At 46.4% G+C, this 27,445-nt stretch overlaps 1 protein-coding gene across 1 annotated transcript; it reads left to right on the forward strand.

Moving 5' to 3' along the window:
• Nucleotides 1–36: 36 nt before the first annotated feature.
• CHMP4B (charged multivesicular body protein 4B) lies at nt 37–22,489 on the forward strand. The gene is made up of 5 exons (XM_053992702.1): nt 37–359; nt 17,331–17,508; nt 18,230–18,344; nt 18,849–18,975; nt 21,665–22,489. Exons 1-5 carry the CDS (start codon nt 164–166, stop codon nt 21,730–21,732), a joined length of 684 nt encoding a protein of 227 aa, XP_053848677.1. The 5' UTR covers nt 37–163; the 3' UTR covers nt 21,733–22,489.
• Nucleotides 22,490–27,445: the final 4,956 nt, after the last annotated feature.

Genomic DNA, 27,445 nt, shown 5'->3' on the forward strand with positions numbered 1-27,445 from the left:
GCAAGGCACGCCGGGAGTTGTAGGCGGCGCGGGGGCGGCGGGGCGAGGCGAGCGGGCGGAGTCGGACGGCGGCGGCCTCGGGCCTCGGGTCGGTGTGTGCGGGGAGCGGAGCTAGGGGAGCGGGCACCGCAGCTGCACGGCCTCGGCCCGGCCCCGCGCAGCCATGTCGGGGCTCCTGGGGAAGCTGTTCGGGACGGGCGCCGGCGGGAAGGGCGGCGGGAAGGGCCCGTCCCCGCAGGAGGCGATCCAGCGGCTCCGCGACACGGAGGAGATGCTCAGCAAGAAGCAGGAGTTCCTGGAAAAGAAGATCGAGCAGGAGCTGGCGGCCGCCCGCAAGCACGGCACCAAAAACAAGCGCGGTGAGCGGGGGGGGCCGGGCCGGGCCGCGCCGAACCCGGGCAACAGGTCGGGAGGGCCCTTGGCAGCGCAGACGCGTCTGAGCGGCTGCATTTTGTACCCGGAGCCTTTATTTTTATACCGGAGCGCCTTTATTTTGTACCTGCTGCCATTATCCTGGCTCTCCGCGGGCCGTGCCGCCCTTCCCGGCGCGGTTCCCGCCCCAGCCGTGTTTCCTCACTGAGGGAAGGACACCTTCCCTTCCCTTCCCTTCCCTTCCCTTCCCTTCCCTTCCCTTCCCTTCCCCTCCCCTCCCCGTGGGGATGCCCCGTGTGGGAGTCGCGACGTTCCCATGTCGCGACAGCGCTCGGCTCCTCCGTGTGGCTCCCGCCCCTGCCCCTGTCGCTCGGGAGAGCTCAGGGAATGTCGCAGCTGGAGCTGGAGCAGCACGGTGCCATCAGGCCTGGATTTGCCCTGCTGGACGTTTCCATTCCGGCCAACAGAAGTCTTTACCACCTATGTTTATTTTCGTCAGCTCTTACCAAAAGTTCTGAGCACGCTGGGGAGAGCAGGAGTTACAGCTTGAATGTGTGTGTTGGTTGTTTCCTGTTGGGATGAAGAGCTTCCAGGGAGAAAATTGGCCAGCTTGAAAAGGATTTCTGGAAAACTGGCAAGTTAATATCCCACAAATAATAATCAGCACACACATGCAAGCTGTAACTCCTGCTCTCCCCAACAAGCTCAGAACTTTTGGTAAGAGCTGGCGAAAATAAACATAGATTTAATGGTTAATATTCCCTCTTCTGGGAATAACTTGTGTTCTGCTTGTGCTTTGTTTTGTGTTCTCATGGCAATATTAATTCTTTTGCAAGTAGTGTTTGTTCTGGGGTTTATTCCCACTCCTCAGCCCCCTCCAAGAAGCTCTTCCACACACATTCCTAAAGCTAATAAATGGAATTTATGTTTCCCAGGTGAATTGGTTTCTACAGTAGGAAAGGCTGTGTTTTCCAGGCAGTGCTTGATGTGTCTAGAGATAAGGCAGTTGTCACATTACATATTCCAGAGCTCTGAAAACAAACTTCTTCCTTGTTTTAGCTTGGTCAGTAAAAGTTTCCAGGAAAGCACATCCTGATTTCTGTGTGGATGTTGCCCTCTCTGTGCAGGAGCAGGAGTGGCTCTGCCTGTGGCACACACACGTCTGGCAAGGGTTACTTGGAGTAATTACCCTTAGGAGTTTCGTGTCGCTCCTTCAGTCAGCACTTTCAGCTCCTTCCAGACTCCAGCACTTCCCTGTGTGTGGGTGACGTGGATGGAGCCGGCACACGAGGGATCAGGGATTATCCAAGGACCTCAGCAGAGCCTGAATTCAGGCTTAGCCAAGTCAGTTCTAAATCAAACACATTGCAACAGTTTTAAGAAGTGAGCCTGTGCTGTGGTTTTTGGCCTAGTTCGGTAACAAGCTCAAAACAAGAACTAAAATGTGTTTCTGTCTGCAGTTTTTCATCTTCTGGGTCACACCGGGCCTCTTGTACTTCGAAACTTTTTGTTCAGCTTTGTCTCTCTGCTGTAAAGTCATCTCCCTCTGCTGCCCTTCAGGACGTGGGATTACATTTCCTTGGGGGTGGAGGAAGGAGGAAAACCTGCCCATTCACCGGCGGGTTCTGGCTCATGTAATTGAGGGCTTGCAGCAGCGCAGGAGCCTGAGGAGTAATTAAGGAGCTGTGGATAGGAGAAGGGTAGGGATGGGTTTCTGCTGGAAAACGAAACCACTCTTTTTCCATTTCTGGAACTGAGAGACCAACTGTTCTTACTGGGCTGGGAGGTAAGGCAGCTGATTGCCTGTGGCTTGCTGGGAAGTGAATTCCCCTCAGGACACACTCAGTTTTTCTGAGTTCAAGTTTTCAGTCATCAGCTGATCTCCTACAAATGGCATTTTTTGATATCTGCATACTGGATTTTTCTCCGACTTCAGGCTGATTTATAATCTATAATCTATGCTGTTGTGATGCAAAGTCACTTAAATCCATATTTTAACTAAAACCAAAAATATATTTGTTTTATATGTGAAAGCCTGTCATTTTAATGGAAATACTTTGATATAGTTAAAATGCTTTCAAGTAAAACTGAACAAAAGATAATTAGCCAGAGATTATTTTGGGTGTTGGATCAACTTTTAAAAAATTAAATTTGGGGAATCCTTAGGCTTAGTTCTCCAAGATTTAATCACTTCGTTGTGGAGTCCCTGCTGTTCCTGGAGGATCTCCTGTGGATGGTGCACATTTGTGATCTCAGCTGGGCAGTCCTGCTGAAGGTCCTGGAAGCTGCTGTGGGACAGCCAAAAGGAGGTGATAGAGAGGGGCAGGGAGCTTACCTGGAAGCTTAAAGCCACCCTGGGAAAACCTGGAATGGCGTTTTTGTTGTCCCAGAGGAAAGCTGGGTGTCCGGCACACTTGAGGAAACAAAAGGAAACATTCTCTGCTCCCCAGCACACTGGGTGATTGTTCAGGTGCCAAGTGAGCCGCTTTCCAAAGGCTCATTCATTCATTCCTGTAGCACTTCTGGAGTCTAAGGAAAGCTTAATCGAAGAAACTTAGAGGCTTCTGGTTGCTGTGCCTGCCCCAAGCGCATGCAGGGTTTTGTTAATTTATGAACTTATTTGACGTGTGTATTTTTTGTAATCCGTATTTAGGGTATCCAGGCTGTGTCACCAGACAGCTCAGGAAATTCTGAGGTTATAATAAGGAACCTTGTGGTATGAATTTCCTCACTCTGTGTTGTTTCTTGGCATGGGAGGCTTTCAACTTGTATGAAAAGTTCTGAGTGTGCTGGGGAGAGCAGCAGTGGTGGCTTTAACGTGCTTGCCGTGTTTTGTCCATGGGATGAAAACTATCAAGATTAATCATCATTAGAAGGGTTGTTTGAAAACAGGCAAGTTACTCTTCCCTCTTCTGGGAGGAACTTGGGTTATGCTTGCGCTTTGTGTTCTCATGGAAACGTTCAATCTTTTGAAAGCAGTGTTCTGGGTTTGTCCCACCCCTCTGAGAAGCCCTCCCACATGTTAGCTCTGCCTCACGGGTAGTGATCTGCTCCTCTCAATGAACTTCTCCAAGCAGCAGCAGTGCTGACTGATTTGAACGCTGCTCAGCCAGTACCTCACTCATTTTACATCTGCCCTGAAAATCAACTTTGCTCTAACAAAAGCAGAGTGCAGCTGTGAGCCTTCTGCTCTGGGAGCCCCGCGTTGCTGCCGCCTCCTTTTATTCCGCTCCAGTTTGTCCGTGCTGTTGTTTCATCTGGGATGTTTTCTCAGCACTCAAATCTCGTGGTACAAACTTAGCTGCTCCATCTACTCCAACGGTTCTGGAGCTCTGGGGTTCAGGGTTCAGTTTCAGGGGAGTTGAAGCTGATCCTACTCTCTGCTGCTCTGGTGTTTCTGTTCCTGTGGTTAATCACGCAAAGACGAGCTGCCAGAGGAATAGCACAGGCACACAGAGAACAAGGGGTTAATTCCTTGAGCTCTGACTGCCTTGGGTATAACAATTCCACAGTCTGTTTCTCCTGGAACCCAAAGCTCAGGTTATGTCTCCGTGTGAAGATTACAGGAGGGAGAGAAACTCAGTGCTGCTTTAGAGTGCCAGTGTTAAAAGCAGCTCAGTCAGCTTCAGATCTGGGCTGAGTGGGTGCAGTTTTGTGCCTGTCTGCCACTGATCTTACCTTTCTGTTAGTTAACACTAGGGCTACAAACAGTGGAATGGGTGAAAAGCCAATTTGGTGCCAAAATATATTCAGGCTTTAGCAGGAGAGTGACATTTCATGGATTTTCCCTCCACTCTGGTTTCTGTTAGGGAGCAGTTTTTCTCTCCTGATGTCAGAGTTTTTCTTTTCACTGTACATAAATAGAGTGTAGGGTTTTTCCCCAGCACTAAGTACACAAAACAGATGCAAACCCACTGCTAGATTCCTGCTGTATAATTCAGGCTTTTCCTGGAAAGAGAACACTCCTGTTCTCCACCCAGCACCAAAACCAAACAAACCGGGAGCCTGGCGTAGGCTGAAGTCCTGACTTTGGGCCCACCTGGGGCTCTCAGTGCTGCCTCAGGTGATGGTTTGTGATGGAAATTAACTGCTTACATCCCTTTACCTTTCTTAAGCTGTCCCATCAGCCTGTTGATGTGATTTCCCTGCAGCTGGAGGGCTCTGTGTCAGAGCTGCCCCTGTCTGGGAACCTGCCTGGAATGTCCAGCTGGACTGGCTGAGCCAGGCTGCTCCAGGAGTGGCCCTGCCTGTTCCTCTGTGCTGCTCTTGGTGTTTGTGTGGGCAGGCCATGACTTGGATTAACTTGCTGACCCAGACAAAACCCAACTCTTACAAAAAAAAAAAGAAAAAGAAGAGATGTTTTCCACACTTAACCACACAAATGCTGGAGCTGGCTGGGAGAGGGAGGCAGGAATTCGATGGGAAGGAGGAGGGAGGGCAGTTCTGCCTCTCCTGGCAGCAGTCCCTGCTCAGAGGCACTACCTGTGATAACTCCTGAGGGTGAGGAGGGATCCCAGGAGGGACACAGGGCTCATTAATGAGGTCAAGGCAGCAATGCCTGCAGGAGGGCCGGGATGGTTCTGTGTGCAACGCTGGGTGCTTCAAACCTGGCAGTGAGGGAGGGAAAGCTGCAGCCCCAGCTCCGGGCACGGGCAGGGATTCGGAGGGCCTGTGAGTGTGTGTGCCACACACCTCAGACGCCGTTTGTGAGCGTGGCTTAAAGCTCCTGCTTGCCAAGAGAAGCGATCCTCCTCCCAGAATGTGGCCCTGGTTTTGTTTCCATCAATCATCAGGCGCTGTGCAGGGAGTCCTGCAGCACTTCCAGCCTATCTTCAGGCCCTCAGCCTGCCCTCTCTTTGTTTTAAGTCACAGTCTAATGGAAGATTGATGTTTGAGTTCCAGGTGCTTCTCCAAAACCCAGGGCTTCAGTGCAGGAATATTGATGGCAGTGCTGAGATGGTCATTCACCACCTGGCTTCGGAAAAGTGATAATTGCTCTTTTAAATTAGATCTTAAAAAACAAGAGGAACTTTCTCCTTTGGATTCTTCCCTACCTACGTTTAGCAGAGGTTTTTGGAGACAAGACTCTCTGGTTTAAAACAGTTTGGGAGCAGTGGTGGGATTCACAAACAGCTTTTTAAAAACTGCTTTAAAAAGTGGCGTAAAAAAACCTCCAAACCGTGTGACTGTGCCAGATATGATTTGGTAACTGTATTTGATGCAATACATCCTTCCTCTGTTCCTGCACCCTGTCAGGAGGGAAAGCTGGCATGTTTGCAGCTACTAAAACTGTGTTTATTACTTTTTCTCTCAAAATATATTAGATGTTGGATTCTAGTATCTCATTAGACTCCAGGCCTAATTACTGCATCCTGCTCCTAGGCTAATTCAAAAACTATAATTTGCAGATGATGCAGATTGTCAATTTGGTTCAACCCTCTTTTACTTAAACTTGTGCTGAGTTGTGGAGAGTTTAGCTGGACTGGGATATGTTTGGCTTTGCATTTGTATCATTCAGGTCTCTCTGTTGAGACTCTGTTACTGCTCCCAAAACCCCAAAATTACATTGCCATTTCTGTTTTTTGGGCATATGATGTTTGTCCCAGAGACTTTGGGCTGTGGTGTGAGCAGCAGGTTGTGGCCTGACTTTTGCAGCCAGCAAGGTGTGGACGTGAGTGGGGTTTAAAGTAAAATCTTGTCGTTTACTTACATCACTTAAAGATGATTTTTGCAAAACTAAAAGCTGGAGCAGCTCTCATCCTTAACTTCCCATCAGGTTTGCAGCCAGGTGTCCAGCAAATGGGAACTCCTGGCTCAAAGTGTCTGAAACAATCAGGATGCAGTTGGAGAGCCCAGAACAGGGCAGGCATCAATGTTGTGAGGCTTTTGCCTTTTCCTGAAACAGCCCAAGGCTGCAGCAGAGCTGGTCATAAGGAGGTTGGTTCTGCTCTGAATGATGCCCCTGAGTCTTGGAGCAGATTCCTGAAGGAAGGGCTGGAGCTGGGGGTGCTCACCTGGAGAGATGAGGGCTCTGAGGAGACCTCAGAGCCCTTTCCAGGGCCTAAAGGAGGTCCAGGAGAGCTGGAGAGGGGCTTAGGACAAGGGTCTGGATGGCAGGATAAGGGGGAATGGTTTCACACTGACAGAGTGGGATATTGGGAAGGAATTCCTCCATTTGAGGGTGCTGAGGCCCTGGCACAGGGTGCCCAGAGCAGCTGTGGCTGCCCCTGCATCCCTGGCAGTGCCCAAGCCAGGTTGGAAGGGGCTTGGAGCAAACTGGGACAGTGGAAGGTGTCCCTGCCATGGCAGGGGGTGGGACTTGGGTGGTTTTTAAGGTCCCTCTCAACCCAAACCACTGTGATTCCATGGAACCTCCTTGTGGCCAGTACCAAGGGCAGTGGAGTGGCCCCAATGGCTTAGCTGGTGGGACACAGAGGAGCAGAGTGTGAAGCTCAGTGCCAGGCTGTGGCAAAGGCAGTAACAGTTCTGTCCATGATGTCCTTCCAGTTGGAGAAGCTGTGCTGTGGCTTCCCCTGGGTTCACTGTAGAGATGAAGCCTTGCCAATTGCCAGTTTCTAGGAGCTAACACAGTTACAGGATAATTACGTGGGCAGCTGTTGTCTTGCAGCTCTTGACTGGTGGCAGTGAATGATGGAAGCTTGGTGACAGTACAATATTTTAGATGTTAATAATAATTTATTTTCACATGAGTTACTTATTCTAGCCTATTCTACGCTTCTTAATCTCACTGTATAAATTGTCTTATTTCAGTGTTGGAAAACAAAAGAAGGAAATTAGCCCCTCAAAACACTTACAAAAGGCATTGTATGTTTTTAATTTTTTTAACTGCTCCTTGATAAACTCTAATTTTCTAACTGTAGTAATTTGCATCTACAGCTCAAACAGAAAGTCCTCTGAAGTTTAGAGGTGTCCAGATAACCAGAATCACATCTCTCCTGCATTTCCTGGGATGTGCAGCAAGCCAGGGCTCTGTTGCTCCTGTGGTGGGGTGTAAGTCTCACCAAACATCCACACTGTGTGTGCTCCTCATGGCCTGGCAGGATTTCATCCAGATTTAGGGACTCTGTGTTTGCTTCAGGTGAGTGCACAGAGGTTGTTCAGATGTAGTGAAACTGAGAAGAGAAATGGCAGAGTGACAGGAACATCAGTGGAATTCAAACATTTGGAGGTGATTTTGATTGATTATGAAATAAAACAAATTAAAGGAAGCAAACTCCATCGTGGGCTCCCTGGGAGCTGCATCTCCAGTGAAGGTGGTACCTCCTGAAAGTGCCTTGGCAGCCTCTCCAGGGTGGGCTCTGCATGTGCCCTGTCCTGGGAGGACAGTGAGAGGCAGAAAGGCTTTTTTGTGACTGCTTCCCTGGCAGCCCCATCAGCAGGAGCAGAGTTTATTGCTGAACCTGGCTCTGGAGCTGATCCCAGCCTCAGAGCATGGAGTTGCCATTAAAAACTGCAATTCAGCCTCAAAAAAGTACTGCAGTATTGCCACAGGAGTGTTTGGAGGTTGAGTCAAGAAGTACAAACTTTTAAAAATAATTATGGTTTGTCTTACTTGCTTTATAACTTTTGGCTTTCTAAACATTCATGTTCTCAGCTTTTCCCCCATAGTTGTCAGTGTTGGAATCTCAGCATTCACAAAAAAAGTACTTTTTCACATCCCAAAATATCTCATCTGGGGAAGTTAGGCTGTTAAGAGAAATGCTAAATATTATGACAGCATCAATGAAATTTTTAGACTTGGCAATGCTCTAATAATAATGGTCCAAGGCTGGAAAATGCCTGATGGATTCCCAGGCAGCCACTCTTTGAATTCCCCAGCAAGAAAAGTTCTTGAAGTGTGCCACTTCAGGGTAGGATCTTCTGAGTTTTGTGAATTAATTACAAAAACACTGTTCAGCTTAGGGAACTGGGTTGTTTGTTTGGTTTTTTTCCCTGTGAGAAAACAGTGTTTTGAGATACTTAAGAGCTATTCCTGCACAGCTGAACCTGATGCATTTCTGGCAGGGATTCAAAGGAAGATGCTGAGTTTTCACTGGAATTCTCTTTAACAAGGTATCTTCAGCACTCCAAAATAAAATAGAAATCCCATAAAGAATATTTACAGGCTGTGAGAATCTCAGGGACACCTTAGGGAACATACATTTCTCATCCTAAAATTTAAACTTTGGTTGAATACTGAATAATTATCTAATTTCACATCAGAATTTTATGGGTGTATCGAAGAAGGTGCAGATTTTTAACCAGCAGAGTTAGTGCCAGTTGGAAAGAGTAAGAGAGGATAATTTACCCAGGCAGCCTTAGAAAATACATCATTTAATTTGGAAAGAGCTGTGTTTTGGGCAGATCAGCTTTGCAGATGCCTTGCAATCCCCTGCCATCATCCAGAGACATGCAGGGCCCTGAGGAGTGGACACTGAGCATTGGGAAAGGCAGTGCAGCCTTTGCTTCCAGAGCGTGGAGCAGATTTCAGGGAATGGTTTGAAGCTTCAGGCCTGGATGGTTTTGGCTGAACCAGCTTTTCTTAGACTCCTTCCAGCTCCTGGGTAGAACAAAGCTGTCTCTGTAACTGGGATTTCTCATTCCTGGTTTTCTCATTTGAACTTCAAGGCTCACTGTAGATGACTTTTTTTTCCTTTTTTTTCTTTTTTTTTTTGGACAAAACTGACATTTTATTTGACGACCAGTTTTTTATTACTTTTTTTTAATGACCTCTTTTTGATTACTTTTTTCCCTTTTTTTTTTTTTTTTTTTACAAAACTGACTTTTTTTGATGACTTTTTTTTTTACTTTTTTTTGATGACTTTTTTTTTTTTTTTTTTTTTTTTTTGACAAAACTGTCCTAGAGTTGCCTGGAGATTATTTTACAGAGCATTACTGACCAGAGTAGTGCTGCCTTAACATTCAAGGGACAGTGGAATCACCTTCCAAGGCTGCAGGAACCCCCCTGAGCTGTGCATGTGGGACAACACCGGCAGTCCAGGGGCTGAGCTGCTGCTCTGGCAGAGCCAGGGTGGTGTCAAGGTGCTGCTTCCCCTTGTGTTTGGGTGCTGCTGTATCACAGCCCTGATTGCTGCTCTACAGATGCCTTATTCTTTATCTCTTTGGTTTTTTTTTCTTTTGTACCTTTATAGATTTTTAAAGCAGGAGTGTTTATTGTTTTGTTTCATCTCTTGCACACTAGACTAAATGTTCTGGCACTGCTTTGCTCAAAAGGAAGTTGTAATCTTGTATTTTAAAAGGCAGAAACCTTGTATTCTCTGCCTGGGGCTGGGTGCTTTATTGAAGTAATTTTAATCAGTCCCAATCTCTAAGTTGGGAATAGTTGCCTTCCTTTGAGGGCAGGGTTTGGAAACTTTATTAGACATCTAATAAACAGGCAGAGAAAGACAAGGGAAGGACCAAGCCTTAACTCTGCCCACATTTCCCTGCTAAAAGTGCACATTTCCCAAAAGAAAAGCACAGGAGACTGCTGCAGACAGGCCTTGGCATCAGGGACAAATGTGGATCATGGCTTTTAGACCTGAACATATCCCTGAGACAGCAGAGCTCTCAGGAGGTGATCCTCACAGGAAAGCAGCTGCTGCACAGGATCATAAATATATTTATTTATAACCATCCTTTGGTACCTCTGTGTCCCAGCCACTTGGACCACCACAGTGCTTAAAATCACACCTGGCTGTTTGGACCTCTGAGATTTTGTGTTCTGAGACTCACCTGGGATGAGCCATCCTTGATGCCTCTGTATTGAACCAGCATGGGCAGTCCTGGGTTACAGCTCCTGGAGACATCAAACCTCTGCAGAAAGGTTCTTACTCAAGGCAGAGCTCCCAGTGTGCTCAGGCTGTAGTCACCTGTCTTTTTATCTGCTTGTAGCTTTGGGGGATGACTTGTCAATGGCTTGAAGTTCCCTTTTTGGGGCTTTTTTGGAGATCTCTAGGCAGTTTGCTGGATCTCAGCAGAGAGATGAGCAGTTGCTGCCCAGGATAAAACTCCTCACTGCAGGCAAGGCAGGCAACTCCTGCTTCCACCTCCCAGAGCCCCTTGTTTATCCCGTTCCAAGGACAGCCAGGATGTTGTTCCTGATGAAATTTGCTGCCAAGGCGAGTGCCAGGAGGATGGAATGGTATTTTCAGAAGCAGCAAAAATAACACTGCTGCTTTCTGTGGAGCAAATTACAGCTGGATGCACAGGGTAACGTGCAAAATGCTCTTCCACTATTAAGTTGATTATCTCAATCCTATTTACTGCCTGGGCTTGCAGCTCGAGGGGCCAAGGCCCCCCAGTTTGGGCAGCTCCTCTGTAGCTCTTACACTCTTTTTTATTTTGGGGTGGCTGACATTTGGTGCACGTTATTTTCTGAGGCTGCTGTGGAACTTTCTCGTGCCTTATTAACATTGCTGCTGTCCCTGTGCCCTGGTATCCCTGCTGCTGCCATTTCTGCCAGAGAGAATGTAAGAATTAGCTGTGAGCTGAAGTTATTTTTCCCCTCAGTTGGAGCAATCAGAGCTATTAACTGCAGTGTCTTCCCCTGGAGGAGATGCCTCTCTATTTTAGACAAAAATTTAGACCCCTATTTTAGGTGTCAGTGTGAGTTTTGGGAGGGTTTTGCAGAGGCAGGAGACACCTGCACTGTGTGGGGACAAGTCCTGTGGCATCATCAACACTTCCACCTTGGTGAGGTGTATTTTGTGTTCAGTGAAATTCCTGAGTTTTATTCCCAGTGCTCTTTGCTCTTCTCAAGCCGAAATGTGTTTTTGCCAGCAAAACTTGAAGTTCCATTTATGTAAGAAAGCCTTGTTCTTCCAGGCTTTTATCTGCTGATCTACTCTTTTCTGCTAATGATATTTAAAAGCATTAATTCCACAGCATTGCTGTGTACATAAATATCCCAGGAAGACTGCCTGTCCTGCCAGTAAGGAATATTTATTTGTAAGGAATATTTATTTGCAGGAGGGCTGTTGATTTTTAACAAAACCACTGACATTCATAGTCAATTTTCCCTCTCTGAGTGCAATACCGTGTAGTAAAATTATATTTTTATTATCCTGCAAGCTGCTTATCACAGTGAACATTTATCTCATTTGACTAAGAAACTGCTGTAAATATTGCAAAGAAAATCATTAGACTTACAACAGTTCATTTAATAATAATAATTTACCTATACATGGGTTAAACTAATTCCAAATACATCAAATTTGTACAGATAGCATTTCTGGAGGACAAAGTGAAATTATCTGGGTGAGCAGTGATGTTTTTCTGACTGATGTGCTGACAGAGGAGGAGAGTCTGGCTGAATGACTCTGCTCTTTTCATTTCTGGTGTTCTTTAGTCAGGAGTGACTGAAAACAGTGACACGAGTTCCTGCTTCTCACCTGTGCTGGAGGGCTGGGTCCTGTCACGGTCACATCCCAGTGAAACCCTGGATTCTTGGGAATCACCATGGTCAAACAGGAGGTGTAGAACACTGCTGGAATTTCTAGCAGTGGGGGTTACCACAGAAGTTCAAGTAAATAGACAATTAAAACAGTATTTACCACAGAAATTCAAATAAATAGGCAATTAAAACAGCATTTTGTACTTCAATCAAAGACTGGAAATAAAAAATCCAACCAACCAATGACAAACCATCCCCTAAAAAACCCCAAACTAAACCAAAAAGCAGAGGAAGGAATAGGTTTTAATTTTTAAAAAGCTTGAAAATCTTTCTTTGAATGTAGTTTTAGGCAGGTTTTACATTCAAGAAATTGAAGCAGCCAGCCCAGATCTCACTGGACTCAGCTGCAGTTTTATTCCTCTCTTGAATGTGGTGTTTGTGAGAATTTCTCTGTAAAAAGGAACTGCAGAGATCACAGTCTGATGCTCATTAACACAGAGAAATTTTACATCCCTTTGCCAATGGAAAAGAGTTAATAAACTATTGATACCCATTTTAACTGGTCAGGGCTCTGTGGGGCAATCATTTTAATCTTTATGAATAAAAATTGGCTCCAACATCCCTGTCACAGCTGATAATAAAGACAATTAATATATCAAAATGTCATTCAGAAAAGGGCATTTTGAGCCTACTCACTGTCTCCTGATGCATGGCAGAAGTCACCCAGCTAGTATTAAATATATTACCTTTAATTAATTATAATAATAATAATTATACACAAATATATCTAACTGCTTTTCCCCCAGTCATATGTATTCTCTGAAAGCTTTATTACAATTCAGATAAAGTGCAGCTAAGGTTGGTTATCTGCTGTTTGTTTTTTTTTTAGGGGATCTTTTAAGTGCTTGCAATTCATGCTGCACATTGGACTTGCAAGTTAAAACAGCAGTGTGCCTGGCAAGGAGAAGGTGTGGGTTGTAAAGGTTGTTTCAAACACTCTTTATTGTCAGGTTCTTGCTCCTGTCTTGTGAAAACTGCTCATGGAATGATCAGATATTTTTGCTGGCATTGAGGGTTGTTAAATCCCCTCTTACAGCAGCTGGTTTTTATGTCACAGGGATATTCCAGAGTGAGTTCAGCCATTAAGCTGTGGCGGGAGAAAAGCTGTTGGGAGTCTTTTTGGGGAACACAAGGTATAAAATTACCATTACAGTCTGCTTTATACTGATGAACAAACCTTTTACTTCTATGTTTTGTAAAAGCAAGCATTCCTGGGTGTTAGCAGAGTAAGTTTTTGTATGTTCCATGCTCATGCTCCTGGTTTTTATGTCCCAGGGGTATTCCAGAGGGAGCTCAGCCAGTTCTCCAGCTGAACCTCTGCATATCAGGCCCTGTGCAGGAGCTGCTGGGAGAGCCTGGCCCAGCCACCTGGAAATCCTGCATGGCTTTTGGGTGCAAGATAAGGAGTTTGTCCCACTGCTGGAAAGCTGAGATCAGCTGTTTCTAGAGAACTCTGCTGGGTGATCTCTACAACACGTTCTAGGGCATGAGTGAACTCTGGCTGGCCAGGGATAAATGCTTTTAACCTAGTGTATGGTCACAGGTCCTGCTGAAGCAGCTGCTCAGCCATTAAAGGTGGCTGTAAATTGCATTTCTGCCTCTGTAATTACTGCCCTTAAAGGCATCCTGTGGGGTGTGGTGCTGAGGAGAGCCTCTGTCATGGCTGTTTGATGTGATAGCAGCCTTTGAGAAGGGCAGAGAGAGGCCCTGGCCCACTCTGATTTCAAACACACCCAGTTCTTGCATGTGCACAATGCCACAGGACATTTGTACCCCACTGGCTCTGGTTCTTATTTAATAGATTTTTTGGGGTTTTTTTTGTTAAGGTTGGGATTAAATGTGTGAGAAGGTACTTTTTGTTTGGACCTAGATGTCTATTAGTTCTTATTGATATTATAGCCTTATAAGTTGTGAGTTTTTGTAGTACTGAATCCTAATAAGTTAAAAATGGAGATGTATGTCTCTCTATAAGGTCTTTTAAAGATAAACTGTTTAATTAAGAAATGACACTTAAATTTTTTTTACTTTTAACTAATTATATGTGGCTTGCAATGTGGATTTTTTTATTTTATTATATAATACTAGTCAAATTTATGAAGAAGGCAAAAAAGAAGGTAAAGAAGGAGGACTAGTCTCTCCCCTAAAACTTCCATCTTGTTTTTTATATATTATTATATTCTAAAACTTTAAATTTTCTACTGTGTGATATTACACACTTCTGTTCAAATTACGCACTCATAATCTGAATTCTATTATTTATTTGGGAAGTTTTCTCTACAGTTTCAGGTCAAATGCAGTATTCTCTTGGGGGTCAGTGCCTGTCAGCACAGAGAGTAAAATTCTCAGCAGCTAAGGTTCCAACACTTATTTATTTCTGATTTTGGAAAAAGATTTTTGTTTTTGAGAAAAAGAGCCAATGTAATTCCCTTCAGATTAAGTTTTTATAGCTTTGATTTTAATAAAAACTTAACAAAAACATGCTACTCTGACTGTTCATGAGATTTCAGTAGGTTCCTTTGGCCTTAGGAAGGAGAGAAGAAAATAAGTATCTTCCTTGGTCTGAAGGGGTGGGAAACAGAAAATATCACAAATCCATGTGAAGTTTAAAGGCAGTGCAGTTCTGGTGCACAAGAGGTGTGGGTGGGAATGGGAGGGACAGGGTTACACAGCAATCCTGAGAAGAACTTGTGATCCCTCACAGTGATTCTGCAGTGTTTGGTGTCTGAGCAGCTTGTTTTAAACACGAGCATGAAATGACAAACTGTAATTGTTCTCAGAGAAAGTTGGAGTGGGGAGCTGTACAGAAATTGTAGCACTTTACTTGGCTTTGTGTGGTGTTATATAATGCTATAAAATCTCTGGTTTTGCCAGTAATTCTCCATGAGGCACAAAATTCTCAATAAAAACATCCCCTTGTTGTCGGGCATTTCCCCAGCATCTGTCACTATATAAACACAGCTATTAACAGTTTTTATCTTTCTGAGTAAGAAAGCTTCCTATATCCTTAATTAAACCATTAGTGCAGATTGAACCAGCCTAAATATCCCAGCAATGTGTTGCTCATCACTTTATGATCTGGCATAAAGCTGGAATGTTTGGGATATTTGTGTTGTGCCTCATTCTGCAGATCAAACACTGTCCTTTGAAAAGCCCCTGTTCTCAGTCCTGTCAAACACGTGGCTGTTGGACTGGCCCCAAAACTGGGCAGATCTACTGGCCACTGGAGAGAAATTCAGTGCAGAGGCTTGGTTTGGGTCCTTGGCTTCTCTTGGAACAGTTGAGGTGTTTTTACTGACTTCTCCTAAATAATTCTGAGCTACTTTGTGTGCTTGGCATCCTTAGCTGGGCCTTCCCATAAAAAAGTGGTTCTTTTTTGTTCTCTAACACATTAGTTAATTTGAAATGAACCAAATGCAGCATATTCATAACCAGTTGCAGAGCTGAAGCTCTGTTCAGGACTTGATCTTGCAGGACTGTCAGCATCTCAGGATGGCACCTGCCAGGACACCCGGGGTGCCTGTGGGCTTTTAGGAGAGCAGCCACTTTGTTTGTGCTGCACAGATATTCATCACATCCCTGAGTTACCAGCCCTCTGCAAGGGGAGATGGGGAAGCTGTCTCTTGTCAGGATTTCCTACTCCTTGTTTCCTGCTCTGGAAATAATGTCTCTCAGAGATTTAAAGATTTAAAGCTTTTATTTGCCACCGTTCCTGGTGTGTGTGACTGAGCTTTTGGGAGGGCCAAGCCTGATTTTTAGCAGAGCTGCTCCTGTGTCACATTAAGTGGTTTCTGCTGTGAGACTCTCAGAGATCAGAGCCCTGAAGAAGTGAAGAGTGTGTGTGAGTGAGGGTGAGGCTGCTGGAGCAGCAGCTTGGGGCCCAGGTGAGGTTTAGGGTGTTGTTTGAGCAGGGCTGTCGTGGAGAGGACAGGTCAGAGCAGGGAGGGAAGTGGCAGTGCCATGCTGTACTTGTGTCTTACTCCATGTGCCACCAGGAGTTTGTTGCTCCAAGCCCTGTCCAGCCTGGCCCTGGACACTGCCAGGGCTGTGGCATCGAGCACGTCTGGTACAGCTCTGTGTAAAGGTGCTTGGTGTTCCCTGGGTTATAGATACATATTATAATACTGGCTTTTTGCAAATACTAACATGCATTCTAATGTGCAGTGTTAAAGTAACTTTGCTATAAGGATAGAGTTTTTATTTCTGTTGATAACTAAGCTTAGACATAGTAGTGAAATAGCTGATATAGGTATGCTTATGTTAAAATACCTACTTAGATAACATCCAATAAACATATGAAGACACCTATTACAGATGCACCAACTAGCAACACTCAATGTCTAAAGACAATATAGACCAAAGCCTGAAACTAAAAGTTATAATAAAAATAGACTAAAACCACAGTGAAAGATTACACATGCTCTAAAAAACAAATCTGAAAAAGAGCCATACTAAACACTTCTTAGAAGATGTAAACTAATTCGAAGAAAAAAGTTTACTATGCATAATTGTTTATAAATATGTAACAAACTTATGCAGTAAAAATAGTACAGAAAGAGTGTTTCCAAAATAGCAAATGTGCTCTTTGCTGAGTGCCAAGACACACCTGGCTGTAATAATCTTTGCTTTATAATCTTTATCTCCTATTAAACTTCTTTAAACTTTTTAGAAGTCTTTTATTAAACTTCTTAAATTTTTGCAAGAGAGTGAATGTGTTTTTCACACCTGTCTGTCTGAGGAATGGCCATGCCCTTGATTTCTGTCCTGGTGTCTTGGGAAGAGCTGGCTGTGGGCTGTTGTCACCTGCTGGGTGCTCCCCTGGGTGGGTGGAGCAGGTTGGACCAGTCCTCCCACACTGATCCCCAGGGCTGGGAGCTGTCCTGGGTGGGCTCCTCCTGCACAGCCCACGTTGTACCAGTGCTCACAAGCAGCAAAGTGCTCAAAGCACCTTCTCAGCTCAGGCTGTTGTGTAAACACCTTCTAGGAGGAGTAACACAAAACATACGTAAATACCAGCATTTTTAGAATGTGTATTTCACATGTAAGTGCAAAATGGAGGGAATTTCTCCTTGGATTTGAACAAGCTGCTTCTCCCAGGGGTTCAGCAGGAGAGGGGGATCTGCAGCAGCACAAAGACCTCATCTGGCAGGAGCTGCACCAGCAGTGCTGCCTTCCTGTGATGGGGTAAGGGTGAACAAGGCTGGTTTTGGTGGATGAGCTTGGATATTGAAGCTTTCTGTTCATTGTAGCATGGTCTGTGTGGTGTGTTAGGAGTGGGTCTGGGCTGGCATCCTGCTGTGGCAGGTGATGGCAGCAGCCACCTCTGAACACCTTTGCTGATGGAGGCAAATCAAGGCTTGGGCAGCACAGTTTATGTGGGAAGAAAGGACAACAAACACTAGAACGTGCTAAATATTTCTCTGTGCTGAGTGGCACTTGGTGCAAAGTGTGAGTGGCTGTTTTGGGCACAAAGCTCATCAATCCCACCCTGTCCTTTGCTGTGCAGCTGCCCTGCAGGCCCTGAAGCGCAAGAAGAGGTACGAGAAGCAGCTGGCACAGATAGATGGCACGTTATCAACAATTGAATTCCAGAGGGAAGCCCTGGAGAATGCCAACACCAACACTGAAGTGCTCAAGAACATGGGCTTTGCTGCTAAGGCTATGAAAGCTGCTCATGACAACATGTAAGTTACTCCCTCCTGCATCTTTCCATGGGATCTGTAGTTTGGCATTTGTCAGATCTGCTGAATGCCAGGTGTGTTTCAAACCAAAGGTGGAACCAAAGGTGGAGCTGGAGCAGCAAAACCTTCTTTTGAAAGGCTCTCACTTAAGCTAAAATTGAACAAAACACACAAATGTCAATACTTCCTCAGTTTACTACTGTTTTATTTTTTACATTTATCCAAAAGCTGGGTAGCACCAGTGTGGTCTAAAGAAAATGGGAGCCTGCAGCAGTTACAGATCCATCTTGTAGCAGCAAGAATTTTAAGCCTCAAGGGAGGGTCTTAAAACTTGTTTTTCTGCAGTGGAGTTGGTGTATGTAGCAATAATTAAAGGTAAAACTGCATTGTGGGAATGTTGTGCTTGCTCTACAAGCAAATATTGTGGATGTAATAATGCTGAATTAGGGAAGAGAGCAAATTATTATTAATATCAGTGGTGCAGAACAAAAGCTCTCCCTGGTGTCTGTATAACTGCTGGGAGCTAAGCTTGCAGGGAAGAGTAAAAAATACATCTATAATTGTGTTGAGACCAGGGGGATAAAACCCAGACTTGCATGCAAAGTGGATTTTGGGAGAGGCCTTGGAAATGTCACTGTGATGGGGCATTTCTACAGAAGCCAGGAAATGCAGTGTTGATTGGGAAGATGCCTGCTGATCCTGAATTCTTTCCTTTCTTTTGCAGGGACATTGATAAAGTAGATGAATTAATGCAGGACATTGCAGAACAGCAAGAGCTGGCAGATGAGATCTCTACAGCCATCTCCAAGCCAGTAGGATTTGGGGAGGAATTTGATGAGGTATGGCTTTCAATTTGCTTCTGTTTGTACCAGTGAGTCACGGAATCCTCTGGGTTGGGAAGACCAGGGAGTCCAACAGTGGCCCAGCACTGGCAGCCCCATCACTAACCCTGGGCACCACATCTGCATGGCTTTGAAATCCCTCCAGGAATTGTGTCCCCCAGGAGATCTTTCTCTGGAGATCTGCACGTTGTGTGTGCCTGGCTGCAGGACAGGGCTGTGAAATCCCTCCTGCAGTTGTTGGTGGCTGTGACCTGGACTTTATGCTCAGAATGGTCGGGATGGCCTGACCTGAGAATATTTGGACTTGGATTTCTCCTTCCCTCCTCTGCTTTCCCTCCAAGAGATCAAGTACAGGAATCACATCAGAATCAGACTCTTCATCTCCTCACCTTGCTCTGATCCTGTGCATTTGAGCTATTTTCTTTAATAATATGATCAACTGTATCTGATTGGTAATAAATATGACTTAAAGTTCCTTCTTTTTTCTTCTTGAAATCCTAGGATGAACTCATGGCAGAACTAGAGGAACTAGAACAAGAAGAACTAGACAAAAACTTGCTGGAAATCAGTGGTCCGGAGACAGTACCACTACCAAATGTGCCCTCAATATCAATACCCTCCAAGCCAGGTATGGATCAACCTTTACTGAAACATCCTGGATCATTAAAATTGTGCTCATTAATCTGCCAGCTTCTTGTTTTTGGGAGATCTGGCTGCTGGCAGCACAGAGATTTTGCTTGGAATTGCTTCCTGAATCCCAAATCACACCCAGTGCCATTTCTCTGTGAGGGGCACCTGCCTTTGAGAAGAAGCACAAAAATCAGCACTCCTGTCACAGGAGCAGCTGTTTTCTGCTCCAGCTCATCCAGGTACTCTGCAGCCTGGATGATGCTCAGGGTGCAGTGGAGGTGTGGGAGAAGGGAGCCTTTTCCCAAGTGCTGCTGGGCCAACAAGGAAGAAATCTGGACAAGACACCCTGAGGTGATAAAAGGGAGGGCAGAGTAAATTAACTCATAAAATCATTGCAGTTGCAAAAGACCTCCAGCGTCATCCAGTCCCAGGCAGGTTCAGATTCCCCCATGGATCCATTTTTCCTTGCTGCTGCTTTGGGTTTTAATTTGATCCCTGCTTTTCTGGCTTTTGGGAGGATCTTCCCTTGGGGTCCCCTCTTTGGGAAGGCTATGGGATCCTCTGCAGTCCCCAGGCCAGGCAGCCCCAAAGTCAGGGTCATCCCAGTGCTAGAGCACACATACCCAGGGAGTTTTAGGTGATGTGAGGATTTTACCTGGAGGATGGACAAGAAATGTTTGTATTTACACAGAGAGTTTCAAAACTGCTCTTAAATCTGATCTGTTCCCTCTTGTATGAACATTCCCCATGGAAGTCAGCTGAGTTGGGACACCTCTGGCAGCACTAATGGGATATGAAGCTTTACAAGCCCATTTTGCTGAATCTGCCTGACTGTGATGAATAACTTACAGACTTTGCAGCTCTGTTCCATGTCCTTACTTGGAAATAATGCCAATTGGTCAGTGTATCTGTAATTATCCTGCTGCCTTTCCAGGCTTGGATGGGCGTGGGAAGCAGCAGCACTGCCTGAGCAGGTTCTGCTCTGTGCCACTGCTCCTTGTGAGTTACTCTGCTTTTATTCTGACACCGCTGAGCTGTGTGATCCTGGTTGTGTTTTGCCAGGCAGAACTGCTGACCAGAGTTGGTGAGAGGGGAGGGAGTTCTATCAGAATATCTGAAATTTGAGACTTTATCAGATTCAGGAGAAATAGATTAAATGAACCAGTGCATTGCCTTTTTATTGCTTTGATGGTTTAATGAGGTTTGTTCTCTAAGTCATCTTAAAACACAATGTCTTGGACCCAAATCTACTCTTTGCATTTTGTGATTGCACACAAGTAAGAGATGTTGTAATTGTGGATATATTTAAGGAGCTACACAGCCTAACACTTAGGGAAACTCCCTAAAATAATATAAATTGTGTACAAGTTTGGTAGTAAAAGCTGCAAGCATAAAGCTCAGTGTTTCACAGGATTTATGCTAAGCTGCTTTTAGATGGAAATGAGAATTCCATGAATGCCATTAATGTATTTAAGTGGCACTTTTTGCTTCAATAAAGCTGCCTTCAAGGCTGGCACTTGGGAAAATTTGGGATTCTGGGATGGTGTTGGGTGGGGATTTTGTGTGGGTTTAAGTTTGAACCTAAATTGATTTTCACTTAAAACTGACTTTACACTGGGATTAAAAGTTTGCTTGTAATTACAGTGGTCAGACTTCCAAAGGGAAAACTGTCCCTTAATGGTTCAGGTGTAATTGTGGTTTTGGGAATAATAATGTGTCTTTTGAGGTAGAGCTGACTCTGTTATCTCCTTTTTATCCATTGAAGGGAAGATTACCACGAGCTTTCCTGCTTTTCCACTTCTCAGGAGCAGTCTGGACTTTGGCTTTAATCAGTCTGAATGAGGAGTTTTGTTACTGGTGGTGTCAGAAGAAGTTCAGGCACAAGCTGTTTTTGTTTACTGGAGGCTGGAGGAGCTTAATATAGAAAACCAAATTCCAGCCTTGTACAAATGAGGGGTCTGGAGCTTGGAGCTGACTCAGTTTTCCTGATGCAAACGTTTCTTTTGGAATGACACAAACCACTTGGACCAGGAATTGTTTCACTCTTTGGGGTTTTTTTTGACATTTTCCAAAATTATTGCAGCTATTTGTGGGTTCAAACCTTTTTTGCTGAGTTAATGGAAACTGAATTTGTCAGATGATAACAAAGAGCATCATTTTCTGCCCTGGAACAACCAGGAAGAATGAGAGGGCAGTGTCCAGGCTGCTCCCTCACATCCACAACCACATCCACCCAGCTGCCAGGGAGCACAGGAGAAGGGGAGTGGGATATTCCCAGGGCTCTCCAGCCCCTCCACATTCTGTACCTGACCCAAACACCTCATTTCTTGCATTCACAGTACTCAGTGATGGAGTAAGGAATTTAATTTGGATGGGGGAGAGATTAATACTGGAGACATCAGATGAGTTTGCATTCCTCTGAAAGAGGCTTGGAAATTATGGAAAAACATCACACTTGAACTTTCATGCCCACTGCCTTCTTCCTGTGGGAGCTGTTGTTTTTTTCCACTTGGGAAGTTTGGCCCATGCTGGCTCTTTCAGCAGAGCACCTTTCACTTCAGTTCAAAAAGGTTTTTGTGTGGTTTTTGTCCACAGCTGGCCCTAGGTGCTTAATTTCCTGGTTTGTCAGTGGCACAGAGGGTTCTGTCAGGATTCCCACTCACTTGTTCTCTTCTGTGATTTTGCAGCCAAGAAGAAAGAGGAAGAAGAGGATGATGACATGAAAGAGCTGGAAGCTTGGGCAGGAACCATGTAACCACAGCAGCCCCTGGCTGGAAAAAAGACTTTGGTTACCTATTCTGGGTGCAAATGTGTTTTGTTGAGGAGAAAGCATAAGCAAAATGTCTTTATCTTTAATTTTAACCCAGAGCAGTGGGAACTGCATTGCTGTTTTCTGCATAGCATGGAAAAAAGTCTGCCCAGAGGAGAGAAGGGGGAGCAGGGGAACTGCCTGCTGTCGATACGGTTGAATTTCTGTAGAAAAGGTATTTGCAAAATCAAACACTCAGCTTTGGGACTGTGCTCCTGCCACTGCTGGATCTTCATCTTCAATTTGGGCCATATATTGAATTGAAATAAGCTGAAAAACACTCTGTAATTTTAAGTCAGTTTAAGTGTGTCTAGGAGTCTTGTAAGGCATTTAAAAACCAGGAAAAGTCATAAGCCCCCATTGGCTTCTTTATTGTGTTTTAGGTGCAAGAATGCTTTAGGTTTTTAGTTCTTTGCCAGTTCTATTTATATCCCTTGACTGCTGTGTGGCCAGCCCTGTGTCTGTCACTGCAACGACGTAGTCACTGTGCCCATTTTAATTGCTGAGAATGATCTGCAGTTGATCCACACTCTCTTGGAAGTAGGGAAGGTTTCAAGTTCAGTTGTACATTTTTCTACACAGCACTACAATGTTTATTGCTTTTTTGTGATAATTGATAACCCATTCAGATACATGCACACAATTATTTTAATTAAGAAACTACTATGGATTGCACTGTATTAAATATCTCGATTAATTTTCACCTGTGGCTGCTGTGGTCAATTCTGAGTCCTGTTTAAGTGATCTGGCTGTGGTTTAGGTGGAGTTTGGCCTCCTTCTGCATGAGGGACATCCACTCTAAAGCCTGCTGAGCTATGGTTGGGCTCTGCTCCCAGGGAACAAGGGACAGGACAAGAGGAGAGAACCTCAAGCTGTGCCAAGGGAGGTTCTGGTTGGACATCAGGAGGAATTTCTTCATGGAAGGGTTTGTCAGGCTTTGGAAGGGGTTGCCCAGGAAAGTGGTGGAGTCCCCATCCCTGGAGATGCTCCAGGAACAACTGGATGTGGCACTCAGTGCTGTGGCTGGTGACAAGGTGGGGATCAGTCACAGGTTGGACTCAGTAAGCTTGGAGATCTTTTCCAAGCTCAGTGATCCTGGGATTCTGTTCTGTGTGAAAATCCCCACACCAAGGAGAAATCAGCTGAATTAAGTTCAAAGCAAGTGGTTTAGGGACAGAGCTGGGACCCTTGGCTTTGGTTTTCATCATGGAAATGACCTCTACTGTGCACTGTGCTAAGAGATGTTGTTAAAGCAGCTCTGTTTTATTCTGGGAATTACAGGGAGCATCTCAAATGCAGTGAAATGTCCCAACAGGAGCATTCAGGTGGAGCTGGGAGGGGAAAGCCCAGCCCCATCAGCACCATTAGTGCTGAGCAGTGTCCTGATGTGGGAGCTGAGAGCTGGGGGTGCCAGAGGCAGCCCCTGGCAGCCCAGTGACAGGGACCAAGGATGCCCCTGGCATTGGTTATGGGATTTGTCTCATTGGCAGCTTTATCCTAATAATTGTTCCAATTGGGTATTGGCCACTCCCTGGTTGGCACTGGTACTGACTAAATAGGTGGTAAAGAGTTTGTCTGGGTTTGAATTGGTTAAACATAAGGTGTCTGAGTTTGTTGACTTGGTTGCAGTAACTTAAACATTCCTTTTTGGTTGATTTATAGGTATATCTGTATTGTAAAAGTAAGTAAAATTAACAAGCATTAATATATTATTTGATTAAACTCTATGTTTCTGTTTAGTTACTTTTTGGTAAAAGCTTATATATTTTAATTCTTAAGTAAATTTTTTAGTACTTGTTCAGGGACTGGTCAACTATAAGGCACTAAGCTGTCCCTGTAACACTGAATTCTTAAGCTTAGCTCAGCTGTACCCAAGCCCAGAGCCTGCTCTGCTCAGCAGGGGAGATGCAGCAGGGAGTGTGTGTTGGGCTTCCTGCTGAGTGATGACAACCCCTACAACCTCTTCTTTCTTCATCCTTTGAATCAGGGATGGGGTGGTTCTTATTCCTTCAGTGTAACAGTATGTCTGAGGACTGAGCACCTTTCTGCTTTGGGCATCCCTGAATTCCTTTTCCCTGCCTTAGTGAACAGCTGGAATGTCTACAGGGAGCATTCTGCTGCCTTGCTCAGAGGTTCTGAGGGCAGAACTTCCCTGTGCTGAGCACCATGGGGCAGTGCAGGAGGGAGCAGCTGTGCCTGCCAGCAGTTTCTGGAGCTGCCACTCATTGCCACTCACTCCCTTTTCCTGGCAAAGCCACTCCAGTTCCTGCTGGGAAACTCAGCTCCATTCACTTGCCCTCAACAACTCAAGCTGCAGCTGTGCCAGTGTTTTCTTCTGGAGCTCTTAAAGGAGGCAAGCAGAAATGTGGGATCCAGGTGTTTTCAGTTTAGGGAAAATCCTTGGGTTTTTTCCTCTGGGGAAGGTGGAAAGCATTGTCACTGTTGTATGTGTGTGTGAGAATGATCCATTTAAAGCAGGGTGAAAAGCTGTGGCTGCCCCTGGATCCCTGGAAGTGTCCAAGGCCAGGCTGCACAGGGCCTGGAGCAACCTGGGACAATGGGAGGTGTCCCTGCCCATGGCAGGGTGTGGCACTGGATGGACTTTAGGGTCCCTTCCAACCCAAACCATCCTGGGATTCTGTGAAAATACAGACTGGGCTGAAGGGTCTCATCATCCCTGCTTTTCCCTTGGAATGCTTTCAGTACTGAGAGAGTGGCTGTTGTGCAGGTGGAGAAGCCAGGACATGGCATTTGTACTGGGATCCAAGGGAAGCACAACACTGGGAGGGACAGGGAAGTGTTTTGTATTTGTGCTGCACATTTGGGTCAGGGAAATAGGAAGGAGATCCCTCCTTGGTGGCTGCTCAAGGCTCAGAGTCCACTGACACCGAGGATCTGTGTTTGTACCTCTGGAACAGGGTGAACACTCACAGAGCACTTGGAAAAGCTGGGCCAAAGAGGCCGAGGTGAGGTGGATAAACCAGGATAAATAAACCTGAGGATAAAGAAAGCTGAGCAGACATCACCCCTGGGGCTGCAGAGCCCTCGTGCTGTGCAGCAGCTGGGGGACTCTTCCCTCCAGGAATAATGGGAATCCATAGCCCTGCCCAGTACTGCCCTCAGTCAGATCCAGCTGGATCTTTGCCTTCCCAGGTGGATAAATGGCTCTCCTGTGGGCCTCTCCTGCTCTTCTGGGACTGTTCTAAGGCACAGGCATTTCACTTCAGTGCAATGTTAAACAGGCAGGGAATGGGGGGCTCCATCAGCCACTGGGGAGGCAAATTGCTGTTCAGTTGCTTCACTGGTGAGTTGTTAATGTGTGTGTGGGTTAGTAGTGGGTTAGTAGTGGGTTCTGAGGAGGTGCTTGGTGCTGAGAGCTCTCTGGAGAGCCTTTGGCCTCACATGGAAGCAGGTGGGTACAGGAGCATGCACTGAGGGGAATGTCCTCACTGAAATCTATCATCTACAATTTGGCACTTGAAGCATCTGAGGGAATGCACAGCTTCTGCAGAAAATGTCATCAGATCCCCGTGTGCTCTGCCTGCAGGGAAGTGTCCCCCAGAGCGACACACAGGACATGGCATTTCCTTAGGAGTGAGAGCTGTGGCTGCCAGTGCCATAAATCAGGTGCCTTCCCCTGTGTCACATTCCCCCTTCCTGTGACATCTCACCCTTGGGTCCTGCTCGGGGGCCAGCTGACCTTGTTTCACTGCTGCAGCTCTCACAGCAGTGCATCCCAGCTCCCTGGCTCTGCCCCACCCTGTCTCACCCAAGTTACTGTCTGGTTCCATTGGCTCCCCGTTTTCCCAGCCCTACCTGGACCCTCAGGCTCGGAGTCCTGCAGGTGTCCCAGTGCTGGGCTGTCCTGCAGGGCTGATGGTGCCAGGGTGCTACTGTGGGATGTGCTGTGCCCCAGCTGCAGCTGGGAGCCCCTGCCTTGCTTGCTCTGGAGGGAGGCTGAGGGACAGAACTGGTGGCCTGGAGCTCACAGCCTGGGCTAAGCTGTTTGTGCTTCTCTCTTCCTGCTCTCCCTACCTCACACCTGCCCCCTCCGTTAAACCCCACCCCAAAATCCCACAGGGCACTCTGCTGATGCTGCAGCTCCTCCACCCCAGGCACAGCCCCAGGGCCACACCCCGGGGTGCTGGGGACACCTCTGTCACTGTGCATTGCTGCTGCCAGGTGAGGGTTTGACAGCTCAGGGCACCCAAACAGCAGAGAGGGCTGGGGACCCCCTTGGCTGCACTGGCTGTGGGTTCTCCAGGGGGTTCCAGCCCTCCACAGCTCCCCTGGGATGCACTCCCCACTCTGGGGTGCCCCCGTTGTATCCCAGCCTTTTGGGACATGGCAACGTGGCTCCAGCCCACAGATGCCAACAGCATCTGTTGTCTCTAATCCCTTTGCAGACAGATGTGTGTTTAAATCTCATTCCTTTCATTAAAAGCACTCAGCTCACTGAAGGCCCTGAATGCACTGCTTATGGAATTAGTCTGTAGGGATGAGTTCATTCCCACTCGAGAGGTGTAACACCACTAATTGATAGAACCCTTTATTAGGGTGCTGCTGAGAGGACCCTCAGGTTAACATTTGTATGTGAGCCCAGCACTCCCTCCCTCCCCTGCTCATTATTTTTATCATTATTTTGGTTCTTATGACAAAATTGCACGGCTCATCTGGAAAGCTCTTGCCCTTCTAAATCCTGCTTGCTGCTCAGCCCTGTGGCAAAGAAAAGAGCTCTCAATTTTCAAACATCAAGGTTCATTAAGTCAAAGTGATGCTCTCCAAATCTTGTGGCTCTCGGTGGCCCAGCCCCATCCCTCCCTCCTTCCCTTCTCTTCCTGCCCTCCCTCCCCTGGCTCCAGGCCTTCAGCTCCGCCAGACATCTCCCAGTCTGCTCAGCTGGCAGGATTTTGAGGCCACGTTTTAGGGCATTATCAGTGGTTTCCCTTTCCTTGTCTGTGCTGTGGGAACCTGGTGATCTCCTCTGTGTCACCTCAGAGCTGTGGCCAGAGCTGGCTGTCCCTTGGGAGCAAAGGAGGGGTGGATCCACCTGGGGCTGGGGCTGGCTCATGTCACCCTCCTGCTGTCCTTGGGATTCTCCTGCTCTCCTTGGGGTTCTCCTGCCATCCTTGGGGTTCTCCTGCTGTCCTTGGGGTTCTCCTGCCGTTCTTGGGGTTCTCCTGCTGTCCTTGGGGTTCTCCTGCCGTTCTTGGGGTTCTCCTGCTGTCCTTGGGGTTCTCCTGCCGTCCTTGGGGTTCTCCTGCTATCCTTGGGGTTCTCCTGCCCTTTGCTGACCTGTTCCCCTCCTCTGGCCCCATCCTCCCCTGTAGCCGGCTCCCCGTGTGTGATGGGAGGAGGTTTCAGAGGATTTGGTCAGCAGGAAATGGGGACATGATGTGCAGGGCTTGGGCAGATCTTTCCCATCCACAATGAGTTTTCCAAAACCTCTGCAGCTCCTGGGACTCCCCTGTGGGCATTAGGGGGGAGATGGCTTTGGGATGAGGTAGAACTGAGGCTTCTGGGGCTTCTAGGGTCTTGGGTTGGCAGCACCCTGGCTTCAGGATCCCAAATGTCCCAGGCACCAGTGGGGTTTAGACTGGGCTGTCCAGCAGAGACACAACCTAAGAGCTTGTCCTGCTGCCCTGCCTTGGCCCCTCAT

The sequence above is a fragment of the Vidua macroura genome, chromosome 17 (assembly GCF_024509145.1).
Source record: "Vidua macroura isolate BioBank_ID:100142 chromosome 17, ASM2450914v1, whole genome shotgun sequence".
Classification (NCBI taxonomy): Eukaryota; Metazoa; Chordata; class Aves; order Passeriformes; family Viduidae; genus Vidua; species Vidua macroura.

Bases quoted from the DNA above. Each gene is read 5' to 3' on its own strand.
- CHMP4B (XM_053992702.1), top strand. From the start codon at position 164: ATGTCGGGGCTCCTGGGGAAGCTGTTCGGGACGGGCGCCGGCGGGAAG. The intron at 360-17,330 runs GTGAGCGGGGGG...TTTGCTGTGCAG, and splicing joins CGGCACCAAAAACAAGCGCG to CTGCCCTGCAGGCCCTGAAG. The intron at 18,345-18,848 runs GTATGGCTTTCA...TTGAAATCCTAG, and splicing joins TTGGGGAGGAATTTGATGAG to GATGAACTCATGGCAGAACT.